Here is a 17,500-nt window from a genome sequence, read left to right on the forward strand (position 1 = left end):
AATGAGTCCATCATTACTTTAAGACATGAAGATGCAGTCGCAAAAACCATCAAGTGCTATGATGAAATTGGCTCTAATGAGGACCGCCACAGGAAAGGAAGACCCAGAGTTACCTCTGCTGCAGAGGATAAGTTCATTACAGTTACCAGCCTCAGAACACGTCTGAACATCAACTGTTCAGAGGAGACTGCTTGAATCAGGCTTTCTTGGTCGAATTGTTGCAAAGAAACCACCACTAAAGGACACCAATAAGAAGAAGAGACTTGCTTGGGCCAAGAAACACAAGCAATGGACATTAGACCGGTGGAAATCTGTCCTCTGGTCTGATGAGTCCAGATAGAAAATAGTCAAAATAAAGAAAAACCCTTGAATGAGTAGGTGTGTCCAAACTTTGGACTGGTACTGTATATAGTTGACACAATTCTCTGCCTCCTACCCCATTCTCCTCCTCCACCTCCTCTCCCTCTCACTCTCCTTGTGCTCCCCTCCTCTCCTCTCCTCTGCCCTCCTCCTCCTCACCTTGGCTTTCTTCATCTCGTTGACCTCCTGCTCTAGATTCTTCAGCTCTCGTTCATAGCGTCCCTGGTTCTTCAGTAGCCTCGCGTGTTCCTTCTGAGCCGCCTGTAGCTTCATCAGGTCTCTGTTCATCTCCTTTAGCCTCTTCTCATAATCTGACTTGATCCTGCTAGCCTTCTCCTCCGTGTAGTTCTCCATGGACACTAGAAAGGAGGAGAGAGAGAGTGATGCTTATTAAATGAGGTAGAGCTGAAATTGAGTACAGTACAGTATGTAAAGGTTACTGCAAATATAAGAAAACACTTCAGTAAATGAGGGATACAAAGTATATTGAAAGCAGGTGATTCCACATGAACATCTTAGGGTCATGTATAAAAATGCCCAGGTGCCCATTATTTTGGCTACCATGACTAGAAGTGATCTCAGTGACTTTGAAAGAGGAGTGTCAAAGGAGCATAGGGAGTTTAAAGTGTGTGTGTGTGTATGTGTGTGTGTGTGTGTGTGTGTGTGTGTGTGTGTGTGTGTGTGTGTGTGTGTGTGTGTGTGTGTGTGTGTGTGTGTGTGTGTGTGTGTGTCTCAGTCACCAGATCTCAACCCAATTAAACACTAATAGAAGATTCTGGAAGCAGCGCCTGAGACAGCGTTTTCCACCACCATCAACAAAACACCAAATTATGACATTTCTCATGGAAGAATGGTGTCACATCCCTCCAATAGAGTTCCAGACACTTGTAGAATCTATATCAAGGTGCATTGATGCTGTTCTGGCGGCTCGTGGTGAGCCGACACCCTATTAAGACACTACACTAATAAAGTGCTGCTCTACCTTCTTCAACAAGGCAGGTCCTACAGGCCTGGACTACTGTTCAGGTCAGGTGCCACAAAGAGGGACTTAGGAAAATTGCAATGGTCTCAGAACAGGGCAGGACGGCTGGTCCTTGGATGTACACAGAGAGCTAACATTACTGCCCTGTTCTGAGCCAATTGCAATTTTCCAAAGTCCTTTTTTGTGGCACCTGACCACACGACTGAACAGTAGTCACAAAGACAAAACTAGGGCCTGTAGGACCTGCCTTGTTGATAGTGTTGTTAAGAAGGTAGAAACTAGGGCCTGTAGGACCTGCCTTGTTGATAGTGTTGTTAAGAAGGTAGAAACTAGGGCCTGTAGGACCTGCCTTGTTGATAGTGTTGTTAAGAAGGTAGAAACTAGGGCCTGTAGGACCTGCCTTGTTGATAGTGTTGTTAAGAAGGTAGAAACTAGGGCCTGTAGGACCTGCCTTGTTGATAGTGTTGTTAAGAAGGTAGAAACTAGAGCCTGTAGGACCTGCCTTGTTGATAGTGTTGTTAAGAAGGTAGAAACTAGAGCCTGTAGGACCTGCCTTGTTGATAGTGTTGTTATGAAGGTAGAAACTAGGGCCTGTAGGACCTGACTTGTTGATAGTGTTGTTAAGAAGGTAGAAACTAGGGCCTGTAGGACCTGCCTTGTTGATAGTGTTGTTAAGAAGGTAGAAACTAGGGCCTGTAGGACCTGCCTTGTTGATAGTGTTGTTAAGAAGGTAGAAACTAGGGCCTGTAGGACCTGCCTTGTTGATAGTGTTGTTAAGAAGGTAGAAACTAGGGCCTGTAGGACCTGCCTTGTTGATAGTGTTGTTAAGAAGGTAGAAACTAGGGCCTGTAGGACCTGCCTTGTTGATAGTGTTGTTAAGAAGGTAGAAACTAGGGTCTGTAGGACCTGCCTTGTTGATAGTGTTGTTAAGAAGGTAGAAACTAGGGCCTGTAGGACCTGCCTTGTTGATAGTGTTGTTAAGAAGGTAGAAACTAGGGCCTGTAGGACCTGCCTTGTTGATAGTGTTGTTAAGAAGGTAGAAACTAGGGCCTGTAGGACCTGCCTTGTTGATAGTGTTGTTAAGAAGGTAGAAACTAGGGCCTGTAGGACCTGCCTTGTTGATAGTGTTGTTAAGAAGGTAGAAACTAGAGCCTGTAGGACCTGCCTTGTTGATAGTGTTGTTAAGAAGGTAGAAACTAGGGCCTGTAGGACCTGCCTTGTTGATAGTGTTGTTAAGAAGGTAGAAACTAGGGCCTGTAGGACCTGCCTTGTTGATAGTGTTGTTAAGAAGGTAGAAACTAGAGCCTGTAGGACCTGCCTTGTTGATAGTGCTGTTAAGAAGGTAGAAACTAGGGCCTGTAGGACCTGCCTTGTTGATAGTGTTGTTAAGAAGGTAGAAACTAGGGCCTGTAGGACCTGCCTTGTTGATAGTGTTGTTAAGAAGGTAGAAACTAGGGCCTGTAGGACCTGCCTTGTTGATAGTGTTGTTAAGAAGGTAGAAACTAGGGCCTGTAGGACCTGCCTTGTTGATAGTGTTGTTAAGAAGGTAGAAACTAGGGCCTGTAGGACCTGCCTTGTTGATAGTGTTGTTAAGAAGGTAGAAACTAGGGCCTGTAGGACCTGCCTTGTTGATAGTGTTGTTAAGAAGGTAGAAACTAGGGCCTGTAGGACCTGCCTTGTTGATAGTGTTGTTAAGAAGGTAGAAACTAGGGCCTGTAGGACCTGCCTTGTTGATAGTGTTGTTAAGAAGGTAGAAACTAGGGCCTGTAGGACCTGCCTTGTTGATAGTGTTGTTATGAAGGTAGAAACTAGGGCCTGTAGGACCTGCCTTGTTGATAGTGTTGTTAAGAAGGTAGAAACTAGGGTCTGTAGGACCTGCCTTGTTGATAGTGTTGTTAAGAAGGTAGAAACTAGGGCCTGTAGGACCTGCCTTGTTGATAGTGTTGTTAAGAAGGTAGAAACTAGGGCCTGTAGGACCTGCCTTGTTGATAGCGTTGTTAAGAAGGTAGAAACTAGGGCCTGTAGGACCTGCCTTGTTGATAGTGTTGTTAAGAAGGTAGAAACTAGGGCCTGTAGGACCTGCCTTGTTGATAGTATTGTTAAGAAGGTAGAAGCTAGGGCCTGTAGGACCTGCCTTGTTGATAGTGTTGTTAAGAAGGTAGAAACTAGGGCCTGTAGGACCTGCCTTGTTGATAGTGTTGTTAAGAAGGTAGAAACTAGGGCCTGTAGGACCTGCCTTGTTGATAGTGTTGTTAAGAAGGTAGAAACTAGGGCCTGTAGGACCTGCCTTGTTGATAGTGTTGTTAAGAAGGTAGAAACTAGGGCCTGTAGGACCTGCCTTGTTGATAGTGTTGTTAAGAAGGTAGAAACTAGGGCCTGTAGGACCTGCCTTGTTGATAGTGTTGTTAAGAAGGTAGAAACTAGGGCCTGTAGGACCTGCCTTGTTGATAGTGTTGTTAAGAAGGTAGAAACTAGGGCCTGTAGGACCTGCCTTGTTGATAGTGTTGTTAAGAAGGTAGAAACTAGGGCCTGTAGGACCTGCCTTGTTGATTGTGTTGTTAAGAAGGTAGAAACTAGGGCCTGTAGGACCTGCCTTGTTGATAGTGTTGTTAAGAAGGTAGAAACTAGGGCCTGTAGGACCTGCCTTGTTGATTGTGTTGTTAAGAAGGTAGAAACTAGGGCCTGTAGGACCTGCCTTGTTGATAGTGTTGTTAAGAAGGTAGAAACTAGGGCCTGTAGGACCTGCCTTGTTGATAGTGTTGTTAAGAAGGTAGAAACTAGGGCCTGTAGGACCTGCCTTGTTGATAGAGCTGTTAAGAAGGTAGAAACTAGGGCCTGTAGGACCTGCCTTGTTGATAGTGTTGTTAAGAAGGTAGAAACTAGGGCCTGTAGGACCTGCCTTGTTGATAGTGTTGTTAAGAAGGTAGAAACTAGGGCCTGTAGGACCTGCCTTGTTGATAGTGTTGTTAAGAAGGTAGAAACTAGGGCCTGTAGGACCTGCCTTGTTGATAGTGTTGTTAAGAAGGTAGAAACTAGGGCCTGTAGGACCTGCCTTGTTGATAGTGTTGTTAAGAAGGTAGAAACTAGGGCCTGTAGGACCTGCCTTGTTGATAGTGTTGTTAAGAAGGTAGAAACTAGGGCCTGTAGGACCTGCCTTGTTGATAGTGTTGTTAAGAAGGTAGAAACTAGGGCCTGTAGGACCTGCCTTGTTGATAGTGTTGTTAAGAAGGTAGAAACTAGGGCCTGTAGGACCTGCCTTGTTGATAGTGTTGTTAAGAAGGTAGAAACTAGGGCCTGTAGGACCTGCCTTGTTGATAGTGTTGTTAAGAAGGTAGAAACTAGGGCCTGTAGGACCTGCCTTGTTGATAGTGTTGTTAAGAAGGTAGAAACTAGGGCCTGTAGGACCTGCCTTGTTGATAGTGTTGTTAAGAAGGCAGAGCAGCACTTTATTATGGACAGACTTCCCCCCCATCTGAGCAACTGTTGTATCAATATGTTTTGACCATGACAGTTTACAATCCAGGGTTACTCCAAGCAGTTTAGTCATCTCAACTTGCAACTTTAGTCATCTCAATTTCCACATTATTTAGGTTTAGGGTTTAGTGAATGTTTGGTCCCAAATACAATGCTTTTAGTTTTAGAAATATTTAGGGATAACTTAGTACTCTGTCCTTCTCCAGCTGTGTGTCTCTGTGACTGCGTGCCTACATTACCCATAACTCACTGAGGTTAAGTAGTACTCTGTCTCTCTCCAGCTGTGTGTCTCTGTGACTGTTTGCCTACATTACCCATAACTCACTGAGGTTGTGTAGTACTCTGTCTCTCTCCAGCTGTGTGTCTCTGTGACTGTTTGCCTACCTTACCCATAACTCACTGAGGTTGTGTAGTACTCTGTCTCTCTCCAGCTGTGTGTCTCTGTGACTGTTTGCCTACATTACCCATAACTCACTGAGGTTGTGTAGTACTCTGTCTCTCTCCAGCTGTGTGTCTCTGTGACTGCGTGCCTACATTACCCATAACTCACTGAGGTTAAGTAGTACTCTGTCTCTCTCCAGCTGTGTGTCTCTGTGACTGTGTGCCTACATTACCCATAACTCACTGAGGTTGTGTAGTACTCTGTCTCTCTCCAGCTGTGTGTCTCTGATCTTGTTCTGCAGCAGGATGAGTTTCTCTTCATACTGTAGTTTGAGCTGCAGCAATCTCTTCTGACTGTTCTCCAGCTCATCGATCAACTTCTGCTTGATCTCAATCTCACACGTCAGGTCTGCCAGATCCACCTGGAAGTTAGCTGCAAGAGGTCAGAGGGCACAGAGAGGTCAAGGTTCAAGAGGTGAAAATTGTGGCTATCAGACAGACATGTTATAATAGAGTGGGGCAGTTGGGGATTTCAGTTGCTACCTAGGAAATACTGTAGCATACAGCCAAACAGAGGACAATATGGTACTTTCAATAGGTTAATGATGAAACCTATTCCATCCTGCCCCCATCTGCAGGAGGGTTGATTTAGAATTGGGGACATTTCTACCTCTCTGGGAAGTGTCATAGTTATCTTTCACTCACCTTTCTCATCAGAGTCAGAGTCTGAGTCCACAAGACTCTCATCACTGTCAAACTCATCTTCATCCCTCTCCTCCTCCTCATCACACCCACTCTCCTCCTCCTGCAGAGGGGACATCCCGTCCTCTGTGTAGTTCTCTTCAGAGTCCATCTGTCCGTTCTGTCCGTCCTGTCCATCCTGTCCGTCCTGTCCATTCTGTCCGTCCTGTCCGTTCTCATGAGAGGGAAGCTTCACTTGTTTCTTAAACCCCTTCTCTTTCTCTGGGCTGTAAGTAGAATATATGACCAGGCGTCAGACTGGGACACACACAGAAGGCACCACTCATAACAGCTGTGACCCAATAAGCAGCTTTAGTTATTTGCCCCATCACCATATGAATCTATTACTAATATGAATGACCATGCATTAAACCTGTATGCGCCTCTGATTTGATTTGGGACTCAACCAATAATCACCCATTTTGTTTTGGGACTGTTGCCAAGTGGATATGGAGAATACAGTTATTAGCAGAGACCTCTCTCCATCTTCCCCTCCCTCTCTCCCTGATTAGAAGTGAATTAGCCTGTTGAGTGAGTACCTCTCTCATTACATGGCAGTAGTCAGTGAGTACCTCTCTCATTACATGTCAGTAGTCAGAGTGAGTACCTCTCTCATTACATGGCAGTAGTCAGAGTGAGTGCCTCTCTCATTACATGGCAGTAGTCAGAGTGAGTACCTCTCTCATTACATGACAGTAGTCAGTGAGTACTTCTCTCATTACATGGCAGTAGTCAGAGTGAGTACCTCTCTCATTACATGGCAGTAGTCAGAGAGAGTACCTCTCTCATTACATAGCAGTAGTCAGAGTGAGTACCTCTCTCATTACATGGCAGTAGTCAGTGAGTACCTCTCTCATTACATGGCAGTAGTCAGAGTGAGTACCTCTCTCATTACATGGCAGTAGTCAGAGTGAGTGCCTCTCTCATTACATGGCAGTAGTCAGAGTGAGTACCTCTCTCATTACATGGCAGTAGTCAGAGTGAGTACCTCTCTCATTACATGGCAGTAGTCAGAGTGAGTACCTCTCTCATTACATGGCAGTAGTCAGTGAGTAAGAGTTGCTTGTCTCAGTTCCAACATCACCACTAGGGCTGTGGCAGTCACGAAATTTCATCAGCTGTTGATTGTCAAGCAAATAACTGTCGGTCTCTCTGTAATTGACCGTTAATTAACATAAACACATTAACTTCTTTGGGATTGGGGGGCAGTATTGAGTAGCTTGGATAATAAGGTGCCCAGAGTAAACTGCCTGCTACTCAGGCCCAAAGGCTAGAATATGTATACAATTCTTACCATCTACTGTATCTTGCCTATGCCGCTCTGTACCATCACTCATTCATATATCTTTATGTACATATTCTTTATCCCCCTACACTTGTATCTATAAGGTAGTAGTTTTGGAATTGTTAGCTAGATTACTTGTTGGTTATTACTGCATTGTCGGAACTAGAAGCACAAGCATTTCGCTACACTCGCAGTAACATCTTCTAACCATGTGTATGTGATAAATAAAATTTGATTTTGATTTGATTTGAGATTTGGATAGAAACACTCTGAAGTTTCTAAAACTGTTTGTATGATGTCTGTGAGTATAACAAAAACCTGAGAAAAAATCCATCCAGGAAGTGGGAAATCTGAGTCAGGCTTCTACTGTGAAGGGGGAGCGAATGAGAGCTGTTTGAGTCAGGTGTTTGGAAGAATGCCATGAGCTAAATCATGCACGTGTCTGTGAGAGGTAGCTGAGTTCCTTTTCATTTCTAAAGACAAAGGAATTGTCCGGTTGAAACATTATTGAAGATTTATGACAAAAACATCCTAAAGATTGATTCTATACATCGTTTGACATGTTTCTACGAACTGTAATAGAAATTTTTTAACTTTTCATCGGAACTAAGTGATCCGCGCATTGAGCATTTGGATTACTGGGCTAAACGTACGAACAAAAAGGAGGTATTTGGACATAAATGATGGACTTTTTCGAACAAAACAAACATTTATTGTGGAACTGGGATTCCTGGGGGTGCATTCCGATCAAAATCATCAAAGGTAAGTGAATATTTATAATGCTATTTCTGACATTTCTGACACCTCTCCTTCTTTGGAAAATGGCTGTATCTTTTTCTGTGGCTAGGTGCTGACCTAACATAATCGCAAGGTGTGCTTTCGCTGTAAAGCGAAGGTGCTACATTTGAAATCTGACACAGCGGTTGCATTAAGGAGAAGTTTATCTATAATTCAATGCATAACACTTGTATCTTTTATAAATGTTTATTATGAGTATTTCTGTAATTTGATGTGGCTCTCTGCACTTTCACCAGATGTTTGTTTGAGACAATGCATTTCTGAACATAACACACCAATTTCAAATGAGGTTTTTGGACTTAAAGATTAACTTTATCGAACAAAACACAAATTTATTGTGTAACATGAAGTCTTGTGAGTGCCATCCGATGAAGATCATCAAAGGTTAGTGATTCATTTAATCGCTATTTCTGTCTTTTGTGAGCCCTCTCCTTGGATGGAAAATGGCTGTATGGTTTTCTGTGACTAGGTACTGACCTAACATAATCATTTGGTGTGCTTTCGCCGTAAAGCCTATTTGAAATCGGGCAAGTTTATCTTATCTTTTATCTTTAAAATGGTGTATAATACTTGTATGTTTGAGGAATTTTAGTTATGGGATATCTGTTGTTTTTTATTTGGCGCCCTGCAATTTCACTGGCAGTTGGCGAGGTGGGACGCTACCGTCCCACATATCCCAGAGAAGTTAAGCATCTCCTGGTTTCCACACATAGTCTACAAGCCACTGATGCAGACCGTTGGATCATCTACATTTTATAAAGTCTATTAAATCCATGTAATAAAACACCACAATAAATCCATTATTATTTTAGACAGGTCTAAAGAAACATGATGTGAAGAAAATGTAGTGTATTTCAGAAGAACTGAATTGCATACTCTGAGTTGTCCTCATGTTAGGTCCTGATCTGGCTATGCCATGTGGCTGTGGCTATAATAGTTCATTTTTGTGGACAAAATTTGGTTAGAATTCCGTGTCATTATTTTATATTATGAAGAATACAATTGAACAAAGCTGAATAAAAGATAAAGGATGTTTTCTCCAAATGATTTGAGGGGTGTGCACATGTGCTATTCTGTTTTGAGCGGTTAACAAACAAATAGATACTCCTATATGCTTAATTTAAAATGAATAATGTAACTTTAGTTGTTCAACAAACGTTGGGTTATATGTTTCGATTTTTAATACATTGTAAGGCTGCATGATGAGACTAATGATCATTTGAAAAAAGTTGCTTGAAAGGCATGTGCTCTGCTTTGTTTTTTTAGCGCTGGCTGTTGTCTACACACTTCATCAGTCTCTCATTCACAATTTGACAAGCGCTTGACAATGCCTCAAATTTCCCAGGGGCATCCCCTTTGTGTGGCCGATGCACCCTAAAACAAGTTGTGCGTTTGGCGGCCGGTACCCGTTGTTCCTTTCTCCCTGATAGCTACATGCTTCGAAGCACCCCTCACTCACATGGCTCAGGTCGTTCTCACAAGCTACAAGTGAAGAGCAACACTTCGGGAACACAACTTCTTATCCAATTCCGACGTACATATTGAAGATATTGGAAGAAGAGTCCACATTTACTTTTTGTCAACCAACAAGATGAGTAGGCCTAGTGAACAGCAAAAGCACTAACCTATGTCAATCTACTATTCCCCATAGTACAAAAGTTGACTTATTCTATTCTTTGCGAGAAATGAATATTCCAAACATAGTCTGGGACAGTTGTGGGATGTGATACAGCACTTTGTGCAGCACTTTGAGATATCAGCTGATGTACGAAGGGCTATATAAATAAATTTGATTTGATTTGATTTGATAGATCCCAAATTATTACAACCACTAGCATTAAAAAAGCTTTTTTACGCGATGAGACTGAAGCAACAGATCGGAACGTTTGTCTTAAAATGTGATAAACTATTAGGCTATTTCATCACATTATAAGCGCAGCAATGCACACATGGCAGTAGGCCATTATCAAAAGTGACTTTCAAATGCTATTATGTATGTAATGCTTTTATTATAAAGGTGCATTTTTATGCTGAAAATGTTCTTCCCTGAACTTGAAACTCACGCACTGCTTATGTATACAGTTAGGCTCTACCCCCCTTGTAAAGCCGATTAATGTGCTTCATTTTAAGAAATTATTTGGCCACTTTAGATGTGATACTAACCTTATTAAAACATATAGGACTATGGGCTAGGCTACATGAGGTGTGATACTAACCTTATAGGCCTATGGGCTAGGCTACATGAGGTGTGATACTAACCTTATAGGCCTATGGGCTAGGCTACATGAGGTGTGATACTAACCTTATTGAAACATATAGGCCTATGGGCTAGGCTACATGAGGTGTGATACTAACCTTATAGGCCTATGGACTAGGCTACATGAGGTGTGATACTAACCTTATAGGCCTATGGGCTAGGCTACATGAGGTGTGATACTAACCTTATAGGCCTATGGGCTAGGCTACATGAGGTGTGATACTAACCTTATTAAAACATATAGGCCTATGGGCTAGGCTACATGAGGTGTGATACTAACCTTATAGGCCTATGGGCTAGGCTACATGAGGTGTGATACTAACCTTATAGGACTATGGGCTAGGCTACATGAGGTGTGATACTAACCTTATAGGCCTATGGGCTAGGCTACATGAGGTGTGATACTAACCTTATTAAAACATATAGGCCTATGGACTAGGCTACATGAGGTGTGCGACTATGATCAGAAAAAGTTGCAAAAAAAATACATTGTTTCTTATGCTAGTCATCATTCACAAGTGATAGGCTAATATTGTCACCGATCAGACTATTCTTGATTTAATCTTGTCTTTACAAATACAAAATATTATATGTCTGAAATTAGTTTTGATTTAGAATGGATCATTATCATGCACCGGTCTCAAAACAGGGTCAGCAGGGGAAAAAATACATGTCATCTATGCTCTTAAATAGTGAATGGTGGACGCTTTTCCTGTGGTTCATTTTCATGCCAGCCAGGTAGGCTATACTCCTGTTGTAAAGATAAGCAATGTGCTTAACATTAGGAAAGTTGAGAAATAAATATAGTTGGCCTAACCTATAGAAAGCTGATCCTCCTATTTTTAGTAGAGGCCATCACTCTATTTCCTCCTGCAATTGCATAGCCTGTAGAAATGTTGCGCAACATGAGCTCATGGGATCTCATGAAGTGTTTGATTAGATTTTCCATCAGATTTGCATTGATGTCAGAGTGATTAGAGGGACAATAAGAGTGCTAAGTACCAGGCAGTTAGCAAGTTTGGTAGACTACTAATGACCATCAGCAGCATCCGAGCATGGAGAAGCCTAATTACCGTGACTTAAAGGTCAAGTGGAATTTGACTGCCTTCACGACTCTTGACCGCCGATGTGGCGGTAATATGGTCAACGCAAAAGCACTAATCACTACCCTAGACTACCACCATGGCCCCATTCCAATCCCATTTACTAGCTGAATAGAAATGGGATTGAGCCCAATCCTGTCCCTCTAATGCTGTCAACAGTAGTCTCTTCTCTTCTCCTCTCCCTCCCCAATTCTCGTCCTCTCACCTCATCCTCCTCTGTCTCCTCTCCTTCTTCTTCAGCCTCTCAATGTCCATCTTGGCTCGGCGAATCACGTCCGTCATCTCCGCCTCCATTGACAGGGAATGGGGAGAGGAGCCTAAGGGGTGTGGCCCGGGGGTGAAGCTATGGGAGGAAGAAGGGAACGGCGAGCGGGAAGAGAGACGGGTCACACTGCGACGAAGACACTCGTTCATTGCCTCGCTCTCCAGGAGCTTGGATCTGAGAGGAGGGGAAGAGAGGGGGAAGAGGAGGGTGGGGAGAGAAAAGGAGAGAGAGAGAGAGAGAGATAAAGAGCAAGAGAAAGGGAGAGATAAAGACAAACAGATGTCATTAGCCAAACTTTACAGTTACCGCCTCCTGAGGCCCATTGCCGTGCCATTCATCTGCCGCCATCACCTCATGTTTCAGCATGATAGAGCACAGCCCCATGTCGCAAGGATCTGTACACAATTCCTGGATGCTGAAAATGTCCCAGTTCTTCCATGGCCTGGATACTCAGACATGTCACCCATTGAGCATGTTTGGGATGCTCTGGATCGACGTGTATGACAGCATGTTCCAGTTCCCGCCAATATCCAGCAACTTCACACAGGTATTGAAGCGGAGTGGGACAACATTCCACAGGCCACAAGCAACAGCCTGATCAACTCTATGCGAAGGAGAGGCATGCATGAGGCAAATGGTGGTTTTCTGATCCAACCTTTTTAAAGGTATCTGTGACCAACAGATGCATATCTGTATTCCCAGTAATGTGAAATCAATAGATTTGGACCAAATTAATTTATTTCTCTTGATTTCCTTGAACTGTAACACAGTAAAATTGTTGCATGTTAAGTTTATATTTTTGTTCAGTGTAGAACAACAACAACAACAACAACAACACTATGAACTGAAGTACAGTAACAGCAAAACAGAAACTCTGTGAATTGCTTTGCCCTTTGACCTCCATAATGATGTCGTACAGTCCAGTCCCCAAGAAACAGTGGCTTTAGAGTCAGACCCACTCAGTGTAAAGTTCATTATAGTCGCAGTGGAGTTATAACCCCTAACAGACTCTTACCTGAGCTCCTCAACCTCTCTGATGTAGTTCTGGATCAGAGCACCAATCTCCTCGTTGCCCTCACCTAGAGGTCAGAAGGTCAGAGTTCACAGTGAGACATAAGCGGTTAACACTTCTTAACTCCATGCAAAGGTCTGTGTCAGAAAATGTTACTAGCTGTCAAATCCTTGTTACCTAATTTCCTCTCAAAGCTCATTGGAGGAGAAGGTGTGAGGGAGGGACCTTGGATCCTCTCCTCCAATGAGCTTTGAGAGGGAGGTGTAGAAATGAAGTGAAGAAGGACGGGGGGAAACAAGAATCTGAGTAACGTTTTCAGACAGCTACAATCTTCAACGACCATTGGACAGTGTGTGCGTTGTCTCTCTTGGTCTTACCTGACTTGGCGAGGAGCGTGCTGACGTTGTTGGCGAGGAGTGTGGTGACGCGTGTGTTGAGGTGGTCGATGGTCTCCTGCATAGCTTTGACTCTCATGCGTTGCGTGTCGTTTTCTCTCTGTAACATTGAGTTTTCCTGGAACAGATCACTGAAGCCCTCCAAGCCATCCTCACCCATCACACGCTTACCCTGGGGAGGAGGCCATACACATACAGGAAGATATTATCTCAGCCAATGAACATACAGAACAATGCCATTTCATCCAATCAACAAACAGGATATTGATTTTTATTTACTTCAAGCATTTTGTTGGTAAGCATTTTCCATTTTATTTTTGTACTCACTGGACGCCAACATCGCAGCCAATCATAAATCAGACTACTTTACTGCAGCCAATCACAGGGGAGACAACTTCCTTTCAGCCAATCACATGCTCCATTAGTCTCTGACTCGGATCCCTCCCTCTATCCCTCCCTCCCTCCCTCCCTCCCTCCCTCCCTCCCTCCCTCCCTCCCTCCCTCCCTCCCTCCCTCCCTCCCTCCCTCCCTCCCTCCCTCCCTCTATCCCACCTCCCTCCCTCTATCCCACCTCCCTCCCTCCCTCTATCCCTCCCTCCCTCCCTCTATCCCTCCCTCCCTCCCTCCCTCCCTCTATCCCACCTCCCTCCCTCCCTCCCTCCCTCCCTCCCTCCCTCCCTCCCTCTATCCCTCCCTCCCTCCCTCCTTCCCTCCCTCCCTCCCTCCCTCCCTCCCTCCTCACCCCTTTATACTCCATCAGTTCTATCTGTAGCCTGGCGATCTCAGCCCTGAGAGCAGATATCTGCTGGGAGGTCTTGTCCTGGTTCACCATCACCTTGTTCTTGATGTTCCTGGCTCTATTAGCGTACTTCAGTGTGTTCAGGGTCTCCATGAAGTCCCGGTCAGATGGACTCACACACGCTATCATCACCGTACGACTGGGGAGGAGAGGGAAAACATAACAGACGTTATAAAGACTGGTGAGGCACAGGCCTGTGTGTGTCGATGTGTGTGTGTGTGTGTGTGTGTGTGTGTGTGTTACCTGTTTCCTCCCAGTGAGTCCTGTAGAAGACGTGTGAGTTTAGAGTCTCTGTATGGAACATGGCCTCCTTTCTTAGCCTGGTCCCCCAGAGCACTGATCACATTCCCCAAGGCCAGCTAGAACACACACACACACAATCATGATCACGTTTCTCAGCACCAGTTAAAACACACATCATCATCATCACGTAGCTCCTCACCAGTCCACAGTTGATGGATATGCCCTCGCGTGCTCTCTCTCCTGTCGCTCCGGTGCGTTTCAGTCTCTCTGATCCAGCCAAGTCCACAAAGTGAAACTTGGCCATCAGAGTCTCGTATTCAGGCTTGGCTATAGACCCTCCATCTCCTCCTCCTACACCGTTCAGCTCTGCGTTCACCCCTCCGTTCACCTCTCCGTTCACCTCTCCGTTCAGCTCTGCGTTCACTCCTCCATTCTCCTGGAGAGAGAGAGAGAGGAAGAGAGAAGAGAGAAGAGAGGAGAGAGAGAGAGAGAGAGAGAGAGAGAGAGAGAGAGAGAATGAGAGAGAGAGAGAGACAGAGAGAGAGAGAGAGAGAGAGAGAATGAGAGAGAGAGAGAGACAGAGAGAAGAGAGAGAGAGAGAGACAGAGAGAGAGAGAGAATGAGCGAGAGAGAGAGAATGAGAGAGAGAGAGAGAGAGAGAGAGAGAGAGAGACAGAGAGAGAGAGAGAGAGAGACAGAGAGAGAGAGAGACAGAGACAGAGACAGAGACAGAGACAGAGACAGAGACAGAGACAGAGAGAGAGAGACAGAGAGAGAATACAGTGACGACAGTTATCACCATGTTTTATAACTGTTCTGACTTTGATACGTTCATCTTTCAGCTTTTCACTCCTCTTTTACCCTCTTCTACGTCTACTTTGTCTCTTTCTGTCTCTCCCTCAGTCAATATATCCATCACTCCCTCCTCACCCCCCTTCCCTCCTCTCTCCCTACCTCCTCCCTCCCTCCCCTCTCCCTCCCCCCCTCCCTCCCTCCCTCCTCTCCATACTTCCCTCCTCCTTCCCTACTTCCCCCCTCCCTCCCTCCCTCCCTCCCTCTCTCCCCCCCTCCCTACTTCCCCCTCCCTACCTCCCTCTCTCCCCCCCTCCCTACTTCCCCCTCCCTCCCTCCCTCCCTACCTCAGTTTGTTGGCAGACTCTCATCTGACAGAGGTTGATGGTGAAGATGGCGTGAGACCTGGAACTGGAAGCATTCATCTGGGTGCTGGCCGTGGTCCGGGACAACGCTCCCAACTTCAGACATTCTAACAGCTAGAAAACACCACACCGTCAAAACTGACACACACACACACACATACTAATTGTTAGTGCTGTACACACACACACCTCTTCCTCAGAGTTGACGAGTCGTGAGGTGACTCCGCTGGTGTAGATGGAGCCGCTGCCGTCCTCGTGGATCTTAATATTAGACTTCCTGTTCTTACAGTCTGGGTCTCTAGCTCCGTCAAACAGATCTAGGATCTCCTCGTTATACAGCTGGAGAACACACACACACACACACACACACAGACACAGACACAGACACACACACACACACACACACACACACACACACACACAGACACACACACAGACACAGACACAGACACAGACACAGACACACACACACACACACACACACACACACACAGACACAGACACAGACACACACACACACACACACACACACACACACACACAGACACAGACACAGACACAGACACAGACACAGACACAGACACACAGACACAGACACAGACACAGACACAGACACACACACACACACACACACACAGACACAGACACACACACACACACACACACACACACACACACACACACAGACACACACACACAGACACACACACAGACACACACACACACACACACACAGACACACACACACACACAGACACACACACACACACAGACACACACACACACACACACGCACACACACGCACACACACACACACACACACACACACACACACACACAGACACACACAGACACACACACACACACACACACAGACACACACACACACACACACACACACACACACATTTAAGAAATACATTTACAGTTTACATTTACAGTTTTTCTTGCAATTGTAGAGACATAAATGAGCTGGGAGAAAGATGGAGGGAACATATTGGGGTTCCAGGTTGGCAGCCTAAACTGCTCGTCCAACCTCAGGAACACTCACACAGACATTAATACACACACACATTAACACACACACACACATTAATACATACACACACACATGAATACACACACACACATGAATACACACATACATACACACAAACAGAGAGTGATGAAAGGGCAAAGATCAGGCTATAGCACATAACCTCTGACCTCCAGGAAGCAATAGGGTTAAAGGTCAGGAGAGGTCAAGAGACAGCTCAGCACACACACACACACACACACACACACTCTTTAACCCTAGCCTGATCAATGTCTGTTTATCATCCATACTGACAATCCAATGACCTACAGCTGAACTAATGAGAGAGGGGGAGAGAGGAAGAGAGAAAGGAGAGAGGGAGAGAAAGAGATAAGGAGAGAGGGAGAGAGACAGGGGGAGAGAGACAGGGAGAGAGACAGGGAGAGAGACAGGGGGAGAGAGACAGGGGAGAGAGACAGGGAAGAGAGACAGGGGGAGAGAGACAGGGGGAGTAGACAGGGGGAGAGAGACAGGGGGAGAGAGACAGGGGGAGAGAGACGGGAGAGAGAGACATGGGGAGAGAGACATGGAAGAGAGACAGGGGGAGAGAGACACGGGGAGAGAGACAGGGGGAGAGAGACAGGGGGAGAGAGACATGGGGAGAGAGACAGGGGAAAGAGACAGGGGGAGAGAGACAGGAAAGAGAGACAGGGGGAGAGAGACACGGGGAGAGAGACAGGGGGAGAGAGACAGGGAAGAGAGACAGGGGAGAGAGACAGGGGGAGAGAGACAGGGAAGAGAGACAGGGGGAGAGAGACACGGGGAGAGAGACAGGGGGAGAGAGACAGGGGGAGAGAGACAGGGGGAGAGAGACAGGGGGAGAGAGACAGGTTGAGAGAGACAGGGGGAGAGAGACACGGGGGAGAGAGACAGGGGGAGAGAGACAGGGAAGAGAGACAGGGAAGAGAGACAGGGAGAGAGAGACACGGGGAGAGAGACAGGGGGAGAGAGACAGGGGGAGAGAGACAGGGGGAGAGAGACATGGGGAGAGAGACAGGGGGAGAGAGACAGGGGGGAGAGAGACACGGGGGAGAGAGAGAGAGAGAAAGGAGAGAGGGAGAGAGACGGGAGAGAGAGACACGGGGGAGAGAGAGACACGGGGGAGAGAGAGAGAGAAAGGAGATAGGGAGAGAGACGGGAGAGAGAGACACGGGGGAGAGAGAGAGAGAGAA

At 45.6% G+C, this 17,500-nt stretch overlaps 1 protein-coding gene across 1 annotated transcript in view; it reads right to left on the reverse strand.

Annotated features, from left to right (window-relative positions):
- The window catches only part of LOC109880498 (kinesin-like protein KIF21B), a 145,251-nt gene that overhangs the window by 58,089 nt on the left and 69,662 nt on the right, over nt 1–17,500 (reverse strand). Inside the window, 11 exon segments of the mRNA XM_031826892.1 lie at nt 520–719; nt 5,442–5,630; nt 5,903–6,165; nt 11,587–11,820; nt 12,662–12,725; nt 13,036–13,225; nt 13,796–13,991; nt 14,096–14,211; nt 14,295–14,531; nt 15,235–15,366; nt 15,442–15,591. Of these exon segments, the coding sequence (XP_031682752.1) occupies nt 520–719; nt 5,442–5,630; nt 5,903–6,165; nt 11,587–11,820; nt 12,662–12,725; nt 13,036–13,225; nt 13,796–13,991; nt 14,096–14,211; nt 14,295–14,531; nt 15,235–15,366; nt 15,442–15,591 (1,971 nt within the window).

This window comes from Oncorhynchus kisutch, linkage group LG1 (assembly GCF_002021735.2).
Source record: "Oncorhynchus kisutch isolate 150728-3 linkage group LG1, Okis_V2, whole genome shotgun sequence".
NCBI classification, from domain to species: Eukaryota; Metazoa; Chordata; class Actinopteri; order Salmoniformes; family Salmonidae; genus Oncorhynchus; species Oncorhynchus kisutch.